This window comes from Gobio gobio (assembly GCF_949357685.1).
Source record: "Gobio gobio genome assembly, chromosome: 10".
Taxonomy (NCBI): Eukaryota; Metazoa; Chordata; class Actinopteri; order Cypriniformes; family Gobionidae; genus Gobio; species Gobio gobio.
The window spans coordinates 20460476-20483420 of NC_137116.1; the positions used below are offsets into that span (position 1 = coordinate 20460476).

At 37.2% G+C, this 22945-nt stretch overlaps 1 protein-coding gene across 1 annotated transcript in view; it reads left to right on the forward strand.

Moving 5' to 3' along the window:
- mtor (mechanistic target of rapamycin kinase) overlaps positions 1-22945 on the forward strand; it is a 479149-nt gene that overhangs the window by 393006 nt on the left and 63198 nt on the right. The window contains exons 41-47 of the mRNA XM_079827620.1: positions 1026-1122; positions 1546-1644; positions 3940-4062; positions 6151-6333; positions 8763-8897; positions 9276-9450; positions 9904-10039. Coding sequence (XP_079683746.1) covers positions 1026-1122; positions 1546-1644; positions 3940-4062; positions 6151-6333; positions 8763-8897; positions 9276-9450; positions 9904-10039 — 948 coding nt within the window. The remainder of the gene's footprint in view (positions 1-1025; positions 1123-1545; positions 1645-3939; positions 4063-6150; positions 6334-8762; positions 8898-9275; positions 9451-9903; positions 10040-22945) is intronic.

The following is a 22945-nucleotide window of genomic DNA, read 5'->3' on the forward strand; positions in this document are numbered from 1 at the left end:
CAGCACCGCCACAAACAGTCAGTAACAGTGTTCATTAATGCCTGATCTGTGATCAGTGATTTCGTATGTGTAGCTAATTATTCAAGTTCACACAGATTTTTTTTCTAAACTGTTTATGCATCAGTGAATCAACTTCACATTGTTTCTCTTAGTAGCATGAAACAAATCTGTTATTTAAATTGTGATTAGACTACAGAGAGCGATCAAAGAACACTCTTTATAATGCTCTCTTTATAAAGCTGTCAGTCACACATCGCGAGTGTATCTGCACACTTGCCCTAACTGCCGTTATAATGAATGATGCTGTTATGCTGCACAACGAAGCTCTAACTGTATTCATACAGATGTCGTGTTTGCTGTTAGTTGTGGTGAAAGCATTTTGTGAGAAAAATAGTGCTGCAATGACGAGATCACTGCATTCACGTGATCAACAGACTGTCTGTCTTCTCAATGCTCATCACTGCAGCCTTTCATGTGATGGGAAAAGATCTAAAAATAATGCTATAATCAACACTTTCACGATTCGTTAATCTCGACAGCTGTAATAGTAAAAAATACGTAGTAAAAGTATTCGAGAGGGGTTCCACAAGTAATACGCATTTCAAATGTCTCACAGCAGACACGCCCCTTCAAACAGAGCATTCAAGCCAGATGGCTAAAATCAGGATAGAAAAATGGCTTTTATTTCTAAATTATGACATTTTATGATATAAAAAAAAATCATACTAACAATATAAGTACACCTCAGGAAACATTATAAAAATAATAAAAAAAATCCACGTCATTGGACCTTTAAGATTAAGTTGTGGTTTCTTTATGAGTGGTTAAAGTCACCATGAAATAAAAATGGACAATTCTTATGCCCTCAAAATCTTTAATCCTCTCATGACGTGTTGAAATGCAGTAAAAGATAATTATGTACAGCACCTGTCAAACAAAAAACAATTTAAATATACTGAATTCAAGTACAATCATGGAGTAACTTCAGACTATGTGTGACAATGTATTTGTTCCTTTACATTTAGAGTCCTGACCTTATGGTTTGATTATGGCCACTGGCCTGAGGTGAATGAAGCTCTAGTTGAAGGTATTAAGACCATTCAAATAGACACCTGGTTACAGGTAAGACCATTTCCAGCTTTTTATACATATGCATGGTCATGATTGCTACAAAAATGATCGATAGTTAAATCCTTAAAATCTATTGCCATTGGCAGCAGCACTTTGTGTACACGTGGTTTCATAAGATTTTATTAGATTTGTAGATCTGCACATATCTAGCATTTATTGGGTTTTATGCTTAAAATAAGTATCAATTTTAAAATAAGTATCAATTTGCTAATGAGGTAAGAAAATAAATAAAAAATAAATTCATGAAGTATATTTTGCACTATTTTGCTTTCCAAAAAAATGTATGTTGGTTTAAGGATGTTTACATATTTTTAGCAAAGCAAAAATACTGATATTAAAGAAAATTACTAAATGCCAGAATTTAACTTAAAATTGCTGCAAAAATATGTATTATCTTCCTCCTAATATAATCAGGTGATCCCTCAACTGATAGCGCGAATTGATACCCCACGTGCGCTGGTGGGACGTCTTATTCACCAGCTACTCACCGACATTGGCCGCTACCACCCCCAGGTATACATAAAAAAAAGTAATGATCAATATGCATTCATTAGAGTAGTGCACATAGAAGTTCCATCCCCATAATATAGGAACACTTTTATCTAGGGCTGTCAAAAGATTAATCGCGATTAACCGCATCCAAAATAAAAGTTTGTGTTTACATAATATATGTGTGTGTACTCTGTTAATTATTATTTATATATAAATACACACATATTCATGTATATATTTAAGAAATATTTGCATGTATATACTGTATATACATTTATATAATTTATAATATATATAAATATAAATGTTTTATATATAAAAATAATATTTTTTTCTTAAATATATACATGCTTGTGTGTGTATTTATATATAAATAATAATTAACAGAGTACACACACATATATTATGTAAGCACAAACTTTTATTTTGGATGCGATTAATCACGATTAATCTTTTGACAGCCCTACTTTTATCATCTCACATTATCTTATTTGAAAATTTGTGAAAATCTGTTTCTTGGTCTGCTGGGGAGCTACATACTGTTTGATAGAGGTGTAGCATACAATTGGATGCTCATCTGGTGAAATGCATGACTAACAAAAAACAAATATACCTATAAGTATTTACTTATTGCCAAACTTGGCTGCATTTGAAAGTACACAATATTATCTCACCACTTAAATGTCACTCATTCACAGTGACACCCAGTTGCATTAGATGATGTGAGGGAAAGTGTGTGTCTTTACTGCATATAGCAAAAAATTTATATTTTTACAATATTCAAGAAGTTGTTTTTGTTGTTGACTATAGTTAGTGTACAACTTGATATTGTTATGTCATTTAAAACATAAACAAAAAAGCAAAGCTCCAGATTACAGTGCATCCAGAAAGTATTCACAGTGCTTCACTTTTTCCACATTTTGTTATGTTACAGCCTTATTCGAAAATGGATTAAATGTATCGTTTAATGTATTTTGCTCAATTCTACAAACAATACCCCATAATGACAACAATGAAGAAGTTTGTTTGACATTTTTGCAAATTTATTAAAAACAAAAAACAAAAAAATCACAGCCTTTGCCATGACAGTCAATTGAGCTCAGGTGCATCCTGTTTCCACTGATCATCCTTGAGATGTTTCTACAACTTGATTGGAGTCCACCTGTGGTAAATTCAGTTGATTGGACATGGCACACACCTGTCTGTATAAGGTCCCACAGTTAACAGTGCATGTTAGAGCACAAACCAAGCCATGAAGTCCAAGGAATTGTCTCCAAGACAGGATTATCGAGGCACAGATCTGGGGAAGGGTACAGAATTTTTTTTGCTGTATTGAAAGTCCCAATGAGCACAGTGGCCTCCATCATCCGTAAATGGAAGAAGTTTGGAACCACCAGGACTCTTCCTAGAGCTGGCCGCCTAGCCAAACTAAGCGAGAAGGGGAGAAGGGCCTTAGTCAAGGAGGTGACCAAGAACCCAATGGTCACTCTGATAGAGCTCCAGCATTTCTCTGTGGAGAGAGGAGAACCTTCCAGAACAACAACCATCTATGCAGCACTCCACCAATCATGCCTGTATGGTAGGCTAAACGGAAGCCTCTCCTCTGTAAAAGGCACATAACAGACCGTCTGGAGTTTGCCAAAATGCACCTGAAGACTGGGACAAAGGTTCATCTTCCAACAGGACAACGAACCTATGTACACAGCCAAGATAACAAAGGAGTGGCCATGGGACAATGCATGGACCCCCACCCCCCCCACCCCCCCGTTACCGATGGCGTGTTTGCTGTTAGTTGTGGTGAAAGCATTTTGTGAGAAAAATAGCGCTGCAATGACGAGATCACTGCATTCACGTGATCAACAGACTGTCTGTCTACTCAATGCTCATCACTGCAGCCTTTCATGTGATGGGAAAAGATCTAAAAATAATGCTATAATCAACACTTTCACGATTCGTTAATCTCGAATCTCCCCGTTTTTTATTTTTAAAACATTTGCAAAGATTTCAAACAAACTTCTTTCATATTGTGATTATGGGGTATTGTTTGTAGAATTTTGAGGAAAATAATGAATTTAATCCATTTTGAAAGAAGGCTGTAACGTAAAACTATTTGGAAAAAGTGAAGCGCTGTGAATACTTCCCGGATGCACTGTAGTACCATTTGTGTTATTTAATAGTTTTGATGACTTCATTATCATTCTAAAATGTGATAAATAGTCATGACAAAGATTGAGTAGGTATGTCCATACTTTTTACTGGTTAGTGTGCATGAATCATATGGCGTGATACTTAGGCTTTCTGTTTGCACACTTAAAGGCTTTGATTTATCCACTCACTGTGGCCTCCAAGTCTACCACTACTGCCCGCCACAATGCAGCCAACAAGATCTTGAAGAACATGTGTGAGCACTGCAACACGCTGGTCCAGCAAGCCATTATGGTATGAGTTCACATTCAGTTTGACTGTCTGAATAATACATTTTTTATTAGGTACACATTGGCCCTTGACTATGTTCTGCTCCCTTTTGGTTGCTTTAGCTCGTTCAGACAAGCTTTACAAAATGTGCTATAAGAATGAGACGGAAATGAACAGGGAGTTTTTCTGTGAATGTGAATTTTTTTTAAAAACAAACTCATTCTCAGACTTGTACTCTCACTCATCTCATCACTTGCAGTTGTCACTTGCAATCGCCACCCGCATTCTCTGCTGTCTGCGTCACTTACATGACACAAATAAATCGAAAATATTTCCTACAGTTTGTTTGCATTGCCAATGTGGCCAATAAGCTGGAATGGTTAAATGATTTAAAGTTATTTATTACTCTAATGAGACGGACTATAATTTATTACCTTTAAAAAAATCAAAATATGTTTGTTTCTGCTTGTGTCTTTTCTCTTGAGTCTATTGCAGGATTTTAATACATTTATTTATTTCAATCAATTGCTCAAAGAACATGAGCATATCATGCATATGAGTAAAAACAAAGCTGGACAGGCTTCCAGAACATTATTCCTGTTCTTTGGACATTCAGCCTTCAGTAACTTGGCCATTGCTTTAGTCTTGTTACTTGTTATATTTTGGGCAGCTGAACAGAACCAAGCACATTTGAGTGCTCCACACACCACTTGCTGGCTTTCTTCAAATCCACCATAAATTGATTCTGAAAAATATATAGCATTATTATTGCATTATTATAAAGTCAAAGTCAGAGTGTATTTATATAGCACCATGTATACAGCAGCAGCTGTCCAACATGCTTTACAACACATCATAAATAACATTAATCAGAATACCATAAAAGAAAAATGAGAACAAATAATAATAAAACAGAAAATATATTCAGTGAAAATAAATCAACTAAAAGTCATAGTAATAAAAAGCATACAATGATTAGAATGTATAGAAGCCTACTGACAGAAATGAGTCAGAACCCACATAGCTGGTCTACATCCAGATTGTTTAGAAACCAAATGGCCCAGTAGTCATACTCAAAGTATTCACAATATTTTGTAATTATTTAGGGATCATTGAAAGCCAGTCAGAAGACATGAGCACTACTCTTCTAACAACACCCACTTCTTGTGGTGATTGAAGTGGTGCATTATCCAAAATAGATGCAGTATGTCTATATTACCATAATCTGCCTAAAAACAACATTAATACAATTAAATACAACCAAATGTATTAATTTGTCTGTCTTAATTTTATAACAGACTTTTTAAAGTGGCATTTTTTTATATTAAATGTTTTTATTAAACATTAAATGTTGTGTTTGTGTTTCCAAAATCACATTACGTATTTTCCTATTAAAGATGTTACATTTAGTTGTAATTTCATTCCATTTAGTTAAGTCCACAACACATGTACTATCACCTCCACTGCCAAATTTTTACTGTGAGAAAGTAAAGTAAAACAGACGGTAAACTATAGCCTACATATCGCTTGCACATTATAGCTAATGTGTAAGCGATATAATAACAATACAATACAAATATAATTCTGTCAAATTGTTTATTTTATGTATTCAAGAGAGTAAAGGCATCATACTAAAATCAGTATGATGACATTAACACTTGTCCGGGACAACTGGATTTTTTTGAAGAGGCAAGTGAAAGAGAATTTTACTTGGCCGACCAGACAAGTATCCTAAATAAAACGTCAATATCAAAAAATAACTAGGGAATCACAAAAATGCAAGAATGATTCTGCATTAATTTAGTGTAAGTGGCGATCGATAGTGGATAATAATAATAATGTATAATAAACTGACATAACAATGTTGTGCTGTTGACGCTCGCGCATATTCTCAGATCCTCGAGAGGATGAGATTTACAATAGAAAAGAGCAAAAGCTTGTCTGATAACATGGTAAATATCAACAATCGCTAAGGTACAGGAGAAAAATTGGTAAGCAATGTTTTTAAAGCAGAGCTTAGCCAAGGGTCAATTACGATCCACAACCTCTGCAAAAAGCGATTTTTTTCTAAGTTAAAAGCACCACATGACCACTGTTTCTGTCCATGTTCAGGTAAGTGAGGAGCTGATAAGGGTGGCTATTTTGTGGCATGAAATGTGGCACGAGGGGCTGGAGGAGGCGTCACGTCTGTACTTTGGAGAGAGGAATGTCAAGGGAATGTTTGCTGTACTGGAGCCCCTTCATGCCATGATGGAGAGAGGGCCACAAACTTTGAAAGAAACATCCTTTAATCAGGTAAAATGCACATACTTCACAAAATAATATAATTCAAAAAGGAGTAGAGAAGATAAGACCTTTATATGCTTAAAGGATTCAGGTTACAATTATTTTACCACAGCTAATAGGTGTTTTGATTTTACAACAGTAATAAAAACACTATAACACATGACTTCTTGTCCATCTACATTAATGCTCCTCCAGTCATGGAAAACCTGGAAATATTGTGGAATTATAAAATTGTGATTTCCAGGCCTGGAATAGTTATTGAAATTAATACAATCTCATGGAAGTCATGTAAAATCAATAAAAACACACAGTGAACATTGGTTTGCAGTGGAATCATTCTCAAGTGTCAAATCCACCATTAAGATGCTGTCTAATGTATAGCCAAAAAGGTTGAGAACAACTGGTATAGTGTTTCCATGATAACACTAAAGCTGCAACAACAGTTACTGTCACAGACTCATGAACCTTCTATTTATTTTGTAACATAAAGCAATCTAAGTGGCCAAGCAGTATTAATTATATTTTTTAGGGAACACTTTATTTTAGGGTTCAATTCTTGCTATTAACTAGTTGCTTAGCATGCATATTACTAGGATATTGGCTGTTTATTAGTACTTATAAAGCACATACACCGATCAGGCACAACATTATGACCTATTTTTATTCCTAATATTGTGTTGGTCCCCCTTTTGCTGCCAAAACAGCCCTGACCCTTCGAGGCATGGACACCACTGCTGTGGTATCTGGCACCAAGATGTTAGCAGCAGATCCTTACAAGTCCTGTAAGTTGCGAGGTGGGGCCTCCATGAATCGGACTTGTTTGTTCAGCACATCCCACAGATGCTCGATTGGAATGAGATCTGGGGAATCTGGAGGCCAAGTCAACACCTCAAACTCGTTGCACTCCTCAAACCATTCCTGAACCATTTTTGCTTTGGGGCAGGGCGCATTATCCTGCTAAAAGATGCCACTGCCACCGGGGAAAACCGTTTCCATGAAAGGGTGTACATGGTCTGCAACAATGCTTCGGTAGCACCCCGACTGAGCCTGGTTTCTCCCAAGGTTTATTTTTCTCCATTAGGTCACCTAATGGGGTTTTGGTTTCCTTGCCACTGTTGCCTCTGGCTTGGCATGCTCAGTTGGGGACACTAAATTTTGTGTTCCACAGGTAAGCACGTCCCTGGCCATCCACGTGATGTAAAAGAAAACATGATTCAGACCAGGCCACCTTCTTCCACTGCTCCGTGGTCCAGTTCTGATGCTCACGTGCCCACTGTTGGTGCTTTCGGGGGTGGACAGTGGTCAGCATGGGCACCCTGACTGGTCTGCGGCTATGTAGCCCCATACGCAACAAACTGCGATGCACTGTGTAATCTGACACCTTTCTATCAGAACCAGCATTAACTTCTTGAGCAATTTGAGCTACAGTAGCTTGTCTGTTTGATCAGACCACACAGGCCAGCCTTCGCTCCCCACGTGCAACAATGATCCATGACCCTGTGGCCGGTTCACCACTGTTCCTTCCTTGGACCACTTTTGATAGATACTGACCACTGCAGACCGGGAACACCCCACAAGAGCTGCAATTTTAGAGAGTCAAAATTGCAATCATCTAGCCATTGCAATTTGGCCCATGTCAAACTTGCTCAAATCCTTACCCTTGCCCATTTTTCCTGCTTCTAAGACATCAACTTTTGAGGACAAACTGTTCACTTGCTGCCTAATATATCCCACCCACTAACAAGTGCCATGATGAAGAGATAATCAGTGTTATTCACTTCACCTGTCAGTGTTCATAATGTTATGCCTGATCGGTGTATTAATTCCTTATTCTGCATGACCTGCATGATCCCTTAATCCTAGCCAATACCTAAACTTAAACACTACAAAAAAACTACCTTACTAACTATTAAAAAGCAGTAAATTAGGAGTTTGAGGCAAAAGTCGTAGTTAATAGTGAATGTGTTCCCCATACTATAGTGTTTCCCATTTTTCACTAATTTCATAATTGTAATAAATTGTTGTTGTTGTTGTTATTGTTTTCCCTTTTTCTTCTTCTTAACTACGCATCTGTGTATTTTTTGGAGATTGTGTTAACCACTTTCATTCCGTACATAAAAAACACTTTCATTCCATACAAGAAAGTAATTTACTGAGAATAAAGATGTTGACCATTTATATCAGAAATATTTATTCATAACAAGCGCTTTCTTTCATGACTTTTCAGAGCAGCACATTTTTTTGTTTATTTTTATTTATTTATTTGAATTTATTTTATCTTCTTCATCACTCTAAAGAACTTTGTGAGAATTGTTTTGTTCCATGTCTTAAGAATGTGTATACTAATGGCCATGTAGCCAAATTTAGAGTTGTCTAATAATTGGTCTGCATTTCAGCCTGCATCACTTTCCATTTTATAATCATGGCTGTTGTTTCAGGCTTATGGCAGAGACTTGATGGAGGCACAGGATTGGTGCAGAAAGTACATGCGATCAGGTAACGTGAAAGACCTGACACAGGCCTGGGACCTTTACTACCACGTGTTCCGCAGGATCTCCAAACAACTTCCACAGGTCTGTCAACAGTGTTTTTTAATGGTGTAGTGCTCAGAATAATCATTAAATCAACAAAACTGTTTTATTTTGGATTGAGAACAGAAAATATGTGTACATTCTTATAATGATAAAAACTATAAAACTCACTAGAGGCCTATGTGATGTTTTTGAACTCGTAGCAGGTGAACTATGGAAGGGCAGATTTTCAGAATGAAGACTGACTTTGATATTACCAGATTTTTTTTTTTTTTTGGCATACATATCTGTGTTGATTAGATGTCAGATGTGAAATTGTATAAAAGAGGTGTACTTTTAAAATGAACCTCTTACGTCTGCCAGGATATAATGTTAGTAACACTTAAAAGTGCACATTCATGCATATTGCTTTGTCCACAGCTCACTTCTCTAGAGCTTCAGTACGTCTCACCTAAACTGCTTATGTGTCGTGATCTGGAGTTGGCTGTGCCCGGAACATATGACCCCAATCAGCCAATAATACGTATCCAGTCCATTGCTCCCTCACTGCAGGTTATCACCTCCAAGCAGCGGCCACGCAAACTCACCATCATGGGTAAGAGCCAAATTAAAATCTGCGGTTTTGGATAGGCTGCAAATTTTCTTTAATACTAGGGGCAAAGAAAATGATCAACAAAATAACACATATATGTTTTTAACCCTTTAATCTCTAATCTTTTGATATTTGGGATGGGATCCACAGGTCCCGGTTTAATTTGTTGTAGTGAGTGAAAAAGGTTGTTGTTATACACTTATATACACTTAATTTTCTTTTCTTTAACTTTATCTGTACGTAGGCAAGTACATAATTTCGCTCTATGTTTGTTTGTACAATGACAATAAAAGAATCTAATCTAATCTTATAAGTGTGAGGTTTAATTCTATGGGGGGGGTTTCCATACACACACATGCTTTTCAACATCTTGGTTGTAAAGGAGAATGCATGTACAGCAGTTGAGTTTAATATAGAGACACAAAAGCTTTCTCTGTTCTCCTCTGCACCCTGTAGGTAGCAATGGTCATGAGTTCATGTTCCTGCTGAAGGGTCATGAAGATCTACGGCAAGACGAGAGGGTCATGCAGCTTTTTGGCTTAGTGAACACTCTACTGGCTAATGACCCAGCCTCCCTACGCAAGAATCTAAGGCAAGCTTCTCGCATTCATGCATCAATGCATCTCGGACAGTGTCATTCTTTAAAACAAAGTATATCAGGCAAACAAGACATGGCTAAAGCAAAGAATATATTGATCTTAATTGATTTTCTCTTTTTTATGTATTTTCTCTGAAATGGCTTGAAAAGATCATTTTGTTTTTTGATCAGTGGAATCAGTAATATTTGATGCATAAAGTGCGGCACAGCACAAATGAATAGTCCGATTTGCGGTATTATACGTCGGCCATCATTTAGCTTTTTTAATTACAGACATATGCAAATATCTTACTGCCCTTTAGGAAGATGAGATATTATATACATTTCAAAAGACAAAATAATAACAATTTACACAGATAATAACACAGATCATCAGGTTCAAAGTTAACATATCTTAATGTAGTGTGTTGCCTGCATGAACATCAGTAAATGTTCACATTTTGTAAAAGTTTTGTAAAAGTCCCTCAATTATCCTAGGTGTGAAAAGTTGGATCTCATCATCATATAGCCAATGCAGGTTTCAGATAGTGAACAGCTTCACTACTCCGGGTAAAGCAGGAAATCATGCACACAATCACTGATCATCGAGGCAGCTGCACACCATAATTAAAGAAACCAAGGCAATGTACATTTTTTAACTGACTAGTTTGTGTAACTTCAGCTGTTATTTGGTCTTTTGTAGTATATGGAAATGTATGCTTATTTATGGTGGTACTAAATATAAAAAAAATTATGACCTGTTAAAAGTATTTATTAAAACTTAAGCGCAACTGCAAAAAATCCCACGCAAGGACTTAAGTGAACATCAATTGATTCCATGAAGTGGTCAGTTTAAAAAGATTCGACATGAACTGAACTGAATTTACCAACGTTAATGTTTAAAGGTTTTCAATCAGATAATTATATTATCTGCATTATAGCATTATAGTCTTTCTCTCACTTTTGGCTGCTTCCATTAGGGAGTGCTCATTCAATCCCAGTGCTGGGACACACACACACACACTCGCTCACTTACTCCTATGGGAAATTTAGTATGTCCAGTACACCTAACCTGCAAATCTTTGTATTGTGCGGGAAACCAGAGCACCTGGATGAAACCCATGCTAACACGGAGGGAAGATGCTATAGACAGGCATTCTTGCTCAGCCGGTACTCGAGAGCCCTCTTGCTGTGAGGCAACAGTACTACCCACTGACCAGAGCTGGTATTACCTCCTCAAATATTGGAACTGTTGGAAAATATGAGCAAAACTTGTTTGCTGTTGATCTGTTGGTTTGGTCTGTAGTGAATTAGCACAGAGGGGAAATATTAATAATTTTTCATAACTTATTTGATTATTATGATTATTCATTATGATTAATTATGAAAATTTGAATCGGTTAATGAGATTGACTTGATATAGCTACATTAACATTACAATCAATCAATCAATCAATCAATCAATCAATCAATTGCACAAATAACTTTGTGAGAGGCAAAGTTAAAGTGGTTGAAAAACCGGGTTAGAACAAATGGATGCAACACTAAAAGCACCTGGGAGAAACCATAATTGACTAACAAAGGGGTCTGAACAAAGTGGTTTACAGTTTTACTAACTACACAGCGATGTCGTACGTTACTTGCATTTAGCCTGAGCTGTAGAAGGCCGTCCGAGGTGAAATCGCAGGAGAAAGTTTTGATAGTTCGGTCCGATGGCATTGAAGTAGCGATCAATTTCTTCTGCATCGATTGAAGAAGAAATTATGAGCTTGCGTGGTTATTTCGACTCCGCCGAGGTTGAGGAAGTTGCACATGGCGTGAGGTGTTGGGCCTGCTGGCCCACCGGCCATGTGGTGACATCGGGCTTCCTGTCCCACACATGCAAAGTCTTTGAGAAGTCCCACACTTTATGGTCGAGTTAAACAATGGGATTGTTGGGATTTTCCAGCAGGAAATTCCTCTGTGGGAGGTTTTATGGCTTCTTTGTTTCGAGCATGATTCAATGGGTCTGTGCCCATTTATACATACATGAAAGTGTAAGTCGTGAAACGAGCACTCATTTGATAGGAGACAAGACATATATGAGGTTACATGAACTAGTAAGTTGCTCAAAAGATATGCATAAACGAAATACCGTACAAGGGACACTTTACAAGTCAGTTTTATACGAGAATACAAAGTCCTGGGGTGCATGTTCATTTATAGATGGTTTGTCTATAAGCAAAAGTGTGTGTTTTTACAGTTTTTGTGTCTTAACTGTGGCCTTTTCCATGTGGCCACATTTTTTTAGGGCCATAAAACGTCTTATCAGTTGGTATCCAGGGTAACTGAGGACCTTTCTTACTAAGCACAGAGCATTTAAAACATATTTGTTGAATGCAACAGGCCACAAATCAGATTGTGTGTCTGATTTGCCTCAGTCGTTACAGGTATTTTATTTTTAAATATTCACAAAATCTAACCTTTAAATGATGAAATCGAAATGATTGGAAGAATCTTTAAAATATATGCTTGCAATCAAAATTATTGAACCTCCTGACAAGACATTCAAAATTGTATGAAAAAACTTCAACTAAGGCACCAGTAAACCATCACCGAATGTTTATTCATATGCATTGAATATGTGAATCTGAGAACATGAATTCGAGTTACTGAGTTCAAGTGAAAAAGAAAAAATAAATTTGTTCTAAACATATATATACAAAAATATTCAATCCCTAATAAGTCAAATTTTGGACAGAATCCTTTACTCTTTATGACCTCAAATAAACTGTAGATGTGCACAATAATAGAGAGGTCTTTAGATAAACTTTGTGATGAACCAATTTAATGTGTCGCCTCCAAGAATACAAGAACACCCACTTTCGTCCTTCATGTCCATTTCAAAACATCTGGCTCCCATACATCTATAAATATGTGCGACACACACATTCTACATCTTTCTCTTCTTCTTTTTTTTTGAGACATAACATAGCATAAACAAAAAGAAAGAAGGATGCAGCATAGAAATAAACAGTAACAACATGAATCATGTGCTCCTATAAATTGTAAACAAGACATGATTTAAGAGCAATCAGTGTATGACAAAGTGGGGCTTGTGAGTCTGGATCTTCTTGCTTGGAAATGTCTTGGGGTTCTGGAGAGATTGTGGACACTGACATGGTAGTGGTAGGACAGTACGATTCAGCTACCCGTAGAAGGTGACGGTGGTTCCTTACATAGGTCTTACTATTAGACTCGAATATATAGCTGTTAGGTTGGTAGGCCTTTCCAGAAACCTTAACCCCTAGGAGTCTGAGCTGTTTTGGGGCCCTTTAGAAGTTTTCACATGCTCTGACATTTGTGCTTTTTTCAGTTGCTTATAAACATATTAATGGCAAAAGTATAATTACCATACCTGTCAACACTCCCGTTTTTGCCGGGAGTCTCCCGTATTTCACACCCATCTCCCGCCCCCCTCCCGTTTTGTTATTTCTGCTGGGAATCTCCCGTAATTTGAATGGCCCCAACCTTATTATATGAATAATCACATCAATATATTATTCCAAGGTTGTTCAGTTGCCAGATCTTGTATGAAACGCTTACACATACGATCGACACATCCATAGACTGATTTCAACCCATTTGTGACCTGATTTACAACCCAGTTGCGCTGTTGATCTCTGCGCAGGGCGCGGGAAGTATCAATGGTAGAAATGGGAGGAGAAGAGTCAGGTGGTAAATAAAGCAGCATCCATTTTTTTCTGTCATCCTTTGGCTAGTGTTACATTATAAGATCACGCTCTTATTTATGGAAATTATTTTAAACCATTCAAAAGCAACAAGGCAAAGAGAAGGTGCAGTCTGTGCCATGATACGTACCAGTATCATGCACACACACAGAGCGCCAGGATCGAGTTCACTTTCGCGTTTTAACTAACAATAACACACACAATTATGCCAACATGCCAGTTTTGTTGGGTATCCTCTTAAGAGCAGTCTTAAATGAGTTAAATAACGTTTAAATGAACATAAGAGTCGGGAGGAAATGAGAAGCACGTGAGATCCGCTTCATGTGCGACAACGGAAGGCCTTAAAGTGACAGTGACCATTTATGATGACATTAACATAAAGAACAAAAGTAATGAATTACTCACTGCTCTTGACTAAATAACTTTTGTAGCTTTAATAAGTATTAATCTATTTATAATTTATGCAGTGCAAAGTAAACTGTTACCATTATGTTCATCATCTGTACATTTTTATTCTGACTAAACGTAACTGTGACCTTATATTTTTTTATAATATTTTTCATATTTTTATTCTTAGAAATTGTATTACTATGTCCTTGTTGTATTTGTATTGTATATGGTCACTGGGAGCTTCAGCACCAAGAAAAATTCCTTGTGTGTGCAAGCACACTTGGCAATCAAGCTCTTTCTGATTCTGATAACTTTTAAATTTCTGTATATTTCCTACTTGTTATAGAGGGTACAGGTAGCCTACATATGAAATTTATTACGGGTTTATGTGAGAATTGTTTTAAATTCCCTTAAATTAAAAGTTGTAAAAATTTTCAAAGCCTAATACATGTTAATGTGTTAATTCATTGAAGTGTCAATGAAATGTTATTTCATAGAGACATTATATTAGTATCAGTGATACTGGCCTTAATTCATAAAAATGTGCCATTAAACAAGTATTTAAAATATTCTTTCTTTATGTTGTTTCTACATACATTTTTATATTAACTGTGAAATTATTACATTTTAAAATATAATTTTTTTTTTAGTGTTTTTAATGGTGTTTAATCATGATTAATCATAGAAAAAATTTGATTTAATTTAGTTAATTTGTATTTCTATTAAAAAATTATGTATTAACATATTCCCGGATTTTGATACCCAAATGTTGACAGGTATGGTAATTACACTGTATTCAGCACACACTGGTCTACCATAATATGTGAGAAACATGTATGTACATGCTTGTATTTTTGAGAGAAAAATGTTTATGCATGACTAAAAAATTTGCTTTAAAATTAAGGCCTCAAAACACACAATAGATATGTGTCCACAAGATTTTTGAATAATGGGTGTTGTTGCCAAGAGTTTTTGCTTCAAACGGATGTGAGAATCATTGAGCCTACTCATTCACATAAAACAATACACTGATTTAAAATTTGTAAGACAGTTTTTCTCCACAAAGCCAGTATGCGGGATGCGTGATATCAAATGAATAATGATGAGTATCACCTGAGAGGACAAAATAACAATAGTCTGCATAATGAGCTGCGTAATGAATGAGCTTCATACCTGACTGGGAGAGCAAAAAAATGCTCTTCTTATTTAGTTGAAATTGCACTTATCTAGTAAATGCATCTTGATTTAAGAATGTTAAATATTTAGACTAGAAACAAGACAAAAAAATGTTTTTAAAAAACTTTTTTGTACTTTTTTTATGTTTTTGTAAGTAGTATCATGCAACAAAAAAAAAAAATCAAATTAAGATACAATTTATACAAAACGATATTCACTTTAAAGAAAACAATTCACTTTCTACAAAACAAATAAATTAACTTTCTTCAAAACAAAACTCCAGAATCATTTATTTAGGATGTAGTCAACAAAGGCCTATTATATTTTAAATGATCAAAATATTTGACCACACTTAAAAAAAAAATGCTCCTCTTATTTAGTTGAAAATGACTAAAAAAGCATTTTTTCTTAATGTTTTATGTTTTTAAAAGTAGTCTCATGCTAAAAAATAATATTTAAACATCTATATGAAGCAAAATACGTTTGACTGGTACTATATTTATAGCATCTGAGCAGACATTTGCGAATAAAAGCTTTTTTGATGTGACACAAGGCTCTTTTACAATAAACACATAATAATCTGTCCAAAACAAGCCAAATAAATCTTGTCTAAACAGTCTTGCATGTATGACATGTAATGTTGCAACAGGATTCATATTTAAACGATCTTTTTGCATTTAATATTCACAGATGCTAACCGAATAAACAGACCTTACAATCAGCGGCGGAATCCTTTGCTCTTAGAAATGAACAGCTTTTCATGAGCAGAATAAATCCAGGATTATTCCTCAACGTCTCAAAACGATGTAGCTGAAGTACCATTACAGTGCTTCACTAGATGTGTTTGTATGAGTTGATGTGTGGGTGTCGACTCTGGATCGTCAGTATTTGAATCTCAAAAGAACTCGCGAAATGAGGGCGTGGTCGTATTAGCGGATAATGAAGTGGCTCGTGGATGACTGACATCTATCGCTTTTCAAACAGATTACATAAACACTGAATATTTGTTTTTGATTTGGTTTACATTGTTTAAAACCTGACATTTCAGCATTTCTTTAGACATATGTGTCATGTTTGTGAGACAAGTATTCACTAAGCTACAGTTCCTTTTCTGAAGACTATCTGAATGAATGTCTTTGAGAGAGAGGCTGCAGATCACGCATCATGTTTGTTTTCTTTATTTTGCAAAAAGCAAAACATTTAGTTTTTATTGTGACTGTACACAAAAAAATAGAAATTTAACAGATTATAATGATGTATAACACTTGCCTGAATGATAAAAAATGACAGCGTTATTTGAGTCTCTTGGGCACTGATAAGAAAAAAGAGAGCCGATCGCGCCGGCACGACTGCCGACTCGAGGGGGTTAAACAGTTAAAAAGAAACCATCCTTGCTCTCTGCCCAGGCTCCACAGGTGAAAGACGTCTGGCCGATTTGTCATGGCACAATACATCATGGCATTATCCCTGGAACTTTCGATTCACTATACGTTCATGTTGTTTACATTATTTGCACTTACCGATTGCCAACAAAACATTTGATGCAGTTTCACTCACCGCCTGCGGTTTCGACTCATGACCGGGAACAAACAAACACACTTGCAGAACTCCATTGCTGCGCCGGAAAAACAAACTGCATCCACTGTTTCCTTAACGCCGGGTTATTTGGGAAGCAGAACACGGTTATCCTTACCTCAAAACCTAAAACACACTTTTTTTTGTGACAGTAGCCGCGTTTCCATTACAGATTTGCGCAAAACTTTTGCGATATTTTCTAAAAGTCGACAAAAAAATATTGCGAAATGACAGCGTTTCCATTAACTGATGTTATGTGACTAAAACATTTTTGTTCCTCTCGTGATAAATCATTCCAAAAATCATGCTACGTATGTTGTTAAGTTTATGTATATCCCAGCCACCGCACGCCATTATTTTTAATGGAAAGAGACGTGCGTGTTATAGCACTGATGGCAAGGAAAGCACCTTATACTTGAGCGGCACATATGAGGTGTTATGATAAATTGTGGCATTTTATATTCTATCGTTTTTTTAATAGTTTAATAAAGAACTCGTCTTCTGTCCAAACATACCATCATCTGTAAAGAATGATCGACTTTTACATATGCCAGGTTATTGTGACGCATTGCCACATACAGAGACGAGCGAAAAGTTTGAATTTGCATGGTGGTAACTCAACGTTTTTTTTACCACTTCGTTATTTTGGCTCGGAATTTCATTTTTTGGAAATATAAACTGAATTTAGAAATGCTTTTGAAATGAAAAACTTTGCGTTTAATAAACAAAATATATTTTTGAAATGAAGACAGCGTTTGGAGTGGAGTGCAAAATAATCCGTTCCCTGAGTCCACGGCCTTTGCTGTTATCGTGAGTGTACACAAATAAAAGTAGACCGTTTACTGTTTATAATTATGTCTTGCACTTATCTGTATGGCAAAAAATGTATTTTGAGTTTCCGCTGGAATAAGGAAAAAATCCATCAAAAGGCGACAACGACTTTGACGGAAAGAGGGTTAAAGAAAACGTAGCCTATTTAGTTTCATATAGTTAGGCTATGTCTAAATATTATAATCTTTTAATTTCATATGTTGATTATGAAAAGTGAGCAGCATGAGTAAGGCTACATAATCAGATGTGCATATGTCTGGACACATGGATTTTGAGCACAATTGAATTGTGTTTTCTAGAAAGTCTTTCTTTAAAATTAATTTCGTTTTGTATAAATTGTATTTTAATTTTGATCAATGTTTAATCAACTATTTGGCTGTAGGCTATATTTAATAAATAAGAAGCAAACCAAGATCGTCGGGAATGGATTGACCTAGTCTTTGAGCAAGGCTGAAACTATAGCGTCTTTCTGTTTTAATACATTTCTTGAATATATGTCATAATTACAGTAGGCCTATAGATAGTTATGATATTTGTGGTTGCACTGGGGTCCGTCATTATAAAGTTATGCCACTTTATTAGGAGAAAATATATGTTGTTTTAACGACATAAGATCTCGTACATACTTGAGTGAAAAAAAAAAATTATATGTAGGCCCTGTGTGAGAGCAATGCGTGACCATACCAGGTGACCTGTAAATGCGAAAAAACTGTTTCCATTGCAGTTTTGCGAAAATTTCCTTTTTCGAATTGCCTGAAAAACCACCTCATGCGAGCGGAAAAACTTTTTGGCGATATATGGGAGTTTTTGCGAAATTGACGCGTTTCCATTGGGCGTATTTTCAATTCGCAATTTCAATTTGCGCAATTTGAAGGGTAATGGAAACGTGGCTACTGTTGATTTCATGGTCTAAACGAACCTCGTTGATGGGCGTGCTCTTGTTCTCGCTCTGGTTGATGTGCGCACACGCACATCCGGGAGAAGTGCCCATACAAGCAATTCCACTCTTTATGAAGTCATACAGGGTCACCTGAAAAAACTTTCAGAAACTTTGAATCCTAAAGGAGTGTATTTGGCACATAAATACTGTCATACGTCCAACATGAGAAACCAACTCTTTAACAGTGTAAATAAGTCAGAATGCATGAAATAACATTAGACCCCCCCCCCCTTAATATTTTATGTGCATGATGTTAATCTAATGCCACATCCATAAAAATACATTTTAATTAATAAATAAAATTTTAAACTGAAAATAAAATGTTCTAAAGTTCTGTTTTCGATGGAGGAAAATAATAGTGTGATAAACGTTTATTTTAAATAAAGTTAACGCTTATAAAAAATAAACGTTAACGCATATAAAAAATTAACGTTGCAGGGACTGGGAAACTGACATTGAATGGTCTTGAATCGCTCCTGCATCACACTGTAAATGCCATTTATGATAAAGAACTGCAGATGCTGATATCTTGATGATCTATCAATAAACGCATGCCTTGTTCTCTGCCTCTGACGCTGGGCTGTGCCGCTTCAGACTGAAGAACACGCTGAATATACTGCTAGTACTGTGTACCGGTGTGTACCAGCCCACTTCGAGAAAAGCAAATGATGTTGCCAACTGTGTCTCTAGGAACATTTAGGCCCAATCCCAATTCAATTTTATACCCCTTCGCCTACCCCTATGAAAATATTCCCCTAAGAAATGGGACACCACTACTATACCATTACACGTCATCATACCCCATTTCTTTTATTAGTGTCCTGTAACATTTAACCAGTATAAACAGCAAGTGCACATATCTAACAGAAATCAGACACAAATACGTTTAACAGATTACTCACTCACAACGTTGTTTTGCGCTGTACTTGATAAAACGGCGCTCGTTTTCAGTTCAAAAACGTATGAGCCTTTGAGTTTCCTAAGACGATACAGAACATACAAGACTAGTGAAGTCGTTTTTCCATCGGGCCAAACTGTTCTCTTTGTTTGTTATTCGTTCCATTCCGTGCTGATCCAAGCTGGCCAGTATGGATATGGTTTTGTTATCTACTGTGGTGCTGCGATAATGTTCATACGTTATATGTCAGTCGTTGCCTTGGTAACGCAAGCGTTTACAGACGATACATGATGTAAATATCGACTGCGTTATGAAGGATGACCAGATATATATTTTTAACTATTATTAATATGTGTTCACATTACTCAAATAGTGCGTTTAGCAAGCTACGGAGAAACTGGCAGCCAGGTGACACACAAGTGATCCATCCCGAGTGGCAACATACACACATTCTAGCAGCACGGTAGTCGCTGGAGGGAAACTCCTCATACCCCTTCGTTCGAAGTGTGGCCCTGAAAAATCTTCGTTTGAAGGGCTATCTGGCCCTTCCCCTTACCCCTACCACTCCAACCAAAAGAGAATCAAGACACCCCTACGCGCAAAACGAAGGGGTAGGGGAAAGGGAAGGGCTAAGGGATAGAAATGGGATTGGGCCTTAAAGTCTTGGAATGTTCTCATAGCCATAACCTTTTTAATGTAATAAAACAACTTGTCTCTTAGCTTTTGTCTTGGCCATATTTACTACTACTGAATTAAATTTTACGCCAAATTTAGGTATGTTTCACAACTTAAGATAATTAAGTGTTGTTATATTAAGTGCCAAGTTTAATTGTATTTTTAACACAATTTTGCACCCTACCATACTAGTAAGTTTTTTTTTAAAGCAATGTTGAATTAGCCTGACGTTGTCATATTCAATTCTAGTCAGAATATGAGTCTGATACTGCTCCATTGGGCTGTGATTCACTGCATGAAAAGTGGGATTTTCGACCCCGTAAACGCCTGTATACTCCTGGAAATCTCCCTAATTTTCGGCAGTTTTCGACAATTTAGAGGCAGCGAACGTCGCGTTCGTCTGTGCCACAAATTGTCGTAAACGAACCATGACGTAGGTGGAGAGCCCCCCCGCTGAGAGACCGCGCGGAGGTGCGACGCCTCTAATTTGCATATGAATAGCAGCGAAACCAGAGAGTCAACGGCCAGACTTGAATTTACTCACTCACTATTGGCTGAAGCCACTACATTTAAAAAAGAAAAATCCCTCGTGATTGGTTGGCAGATCACTGCAAACCAATCATTATTGGTCCCCCTGGCTCATTATAAATGTAAACCCCAATAATAATAATAAATATATAATTTATGTTGTAATAATTTGTTTCATATTAATGTTATTGTGCTATGAAGTGTTCATACCATCAAGGAATATATGGGAAAATTATACGGACCGTGCCGTTTATTCAAACAAGGGGCTTCATTTATAAGCATACAGCTGTTCATTCAAAGAAAGGGCTTCATTTATAAAACACAGCGGTTTACTCAAAGAAAGAGCTTTATTGTTAAACACACAACTATGTACAGTGCAGCAGTAATGTCTCGTAATGTAAAGTTCGGCGTGCTCCAGGCTGCAAGAGGGCGGTGGCCGCACAATCCATCCAGACACCCCGTCAACAAAGCCGTCTTCCTCGTCAGATATGAGTTCAATGGTCGCGGACTTCCAAACGTCCACCTCATCCAGCACACTCTCGCTTCCAGCAACTGTAATACAATCCATAAAGGCAATAAGCAACCTGAAAAATACTCACATTGACAAAAAACGGATCTAATATAATAAATCTTACCCTTTTTCTTCTCGATCGACTCCGAGCTAAACTTCGCAGTTTCCGCCTGCTATTTAAGTTCAGGTTGTTTGTATCTGAAGCTCCGGCGTGTCGATTCATAATACGTCTTACAGGCAGCTGGAAAACAATTACATGAGACTGGTATTATTAAAAACAGTCACGGTAAAATTAAACAAGGAATGAGAAACACATTAGAAATTACTTACACACAATTTCGTCATGATCAGCGGTTAAATCTGGACTCGCGGAAATCGCTCCAAGCAGATAAGAGCTCACGGCTTCGTTATGAGGCGAGGATAGTCTGTGTAAACAAAATGTGCAGTTTTAAGCTCGGATCTATTAACCTATCCATTTCCTTATACAGCTGAATAAAAGCATATTCTTTAAATCGTAACGTTACATTACCCATGCTGTGGTTCATAGCGCCTGCAGTTTGCCTCAGAGTTATGAAGACGAAGACAGCCTCCTGAAAATGAGTCCAAAAAGTTCGTCGCGTCCATGCAGAGATTGAGTTGAAGACGGTGTCCTGTAATTGTTGATCACGAAAAAGGAAAGCAGCAAAAAACATTAAAAAAAAAGCTTAAAGCTCGTCTTCTACGCGTCATGGCCATGACCTCGACCTCGACCTCGCACCTCATTGGACTAGAGCTCTAATATGGAACGCGCCCGGGGCCAAATCTCTTTATACGAAACGCGTGATTTAAGACCGTTTCAACACGCCCTGTTTTCTAGCCTGGCTCCGCCCTCCTACGTACTTCCGCTCAATTTTCATTTTCCTTCAGTACTATGTCTGGGACTGCGGTGTATGCTTAGGTTTTCCCCCGAACAATTTTTTACCGGTCCAATCAGCGCACAGAGGGAGTGGCTGAGAGCGATGACGTTGATGTCGTGCGCTAGTTTGAGTTGTAGTTCAGTAATGGCGGCGGTGAAAGATGCGTATGTGTGGCAGCGCTGACGAATGTCCAGAAGTTAAAAGTGTGGCGAGGTGGACGAGCGAGCGACACCGGTGTGCGTGATTGAGACACACCGATCTCGAGGGAGCACGGAGGCATATAAGGACGAGCGACACCGGTGAAGGACGAGAGAGGACCAGGCCTGGATTTTAAGATGGGTTTTGTTATGTTTGTGCGCGGCAGTCATCCGTGAGGGGCTGCCGCTTTTACTTTCATTTTGTGTTTATTATTTGATTAAAAGTTGTTAAACGTTCGCCGGTTCCCGCCTCCTTCTTCCCTGAACAAACGAACTCCCGTTACACGGAGCAAGAACAATCACTGCTGTACTAATGATGTTGTGGTCCGGGAAAAGTCTTTTCCAGCTCGCGCCGTCAGTGGTGAAGGAGTTGCTGAAGCCGTCCGTCTCCCACCACCCGCGAGAAAAACCCAGGCTGAATTATCGACTTTTGACAAACACCAAGGTCGTGTGGTAATGTAATTGCTGTCCGAATCCACATCTCTGAGTTTTAAAGAATATATCACTTCAAAACTCACTGTTTATATCCTTTATAGACCCTTTCAGAGCACCGTGCGGTTGCGTGAGCTGTAA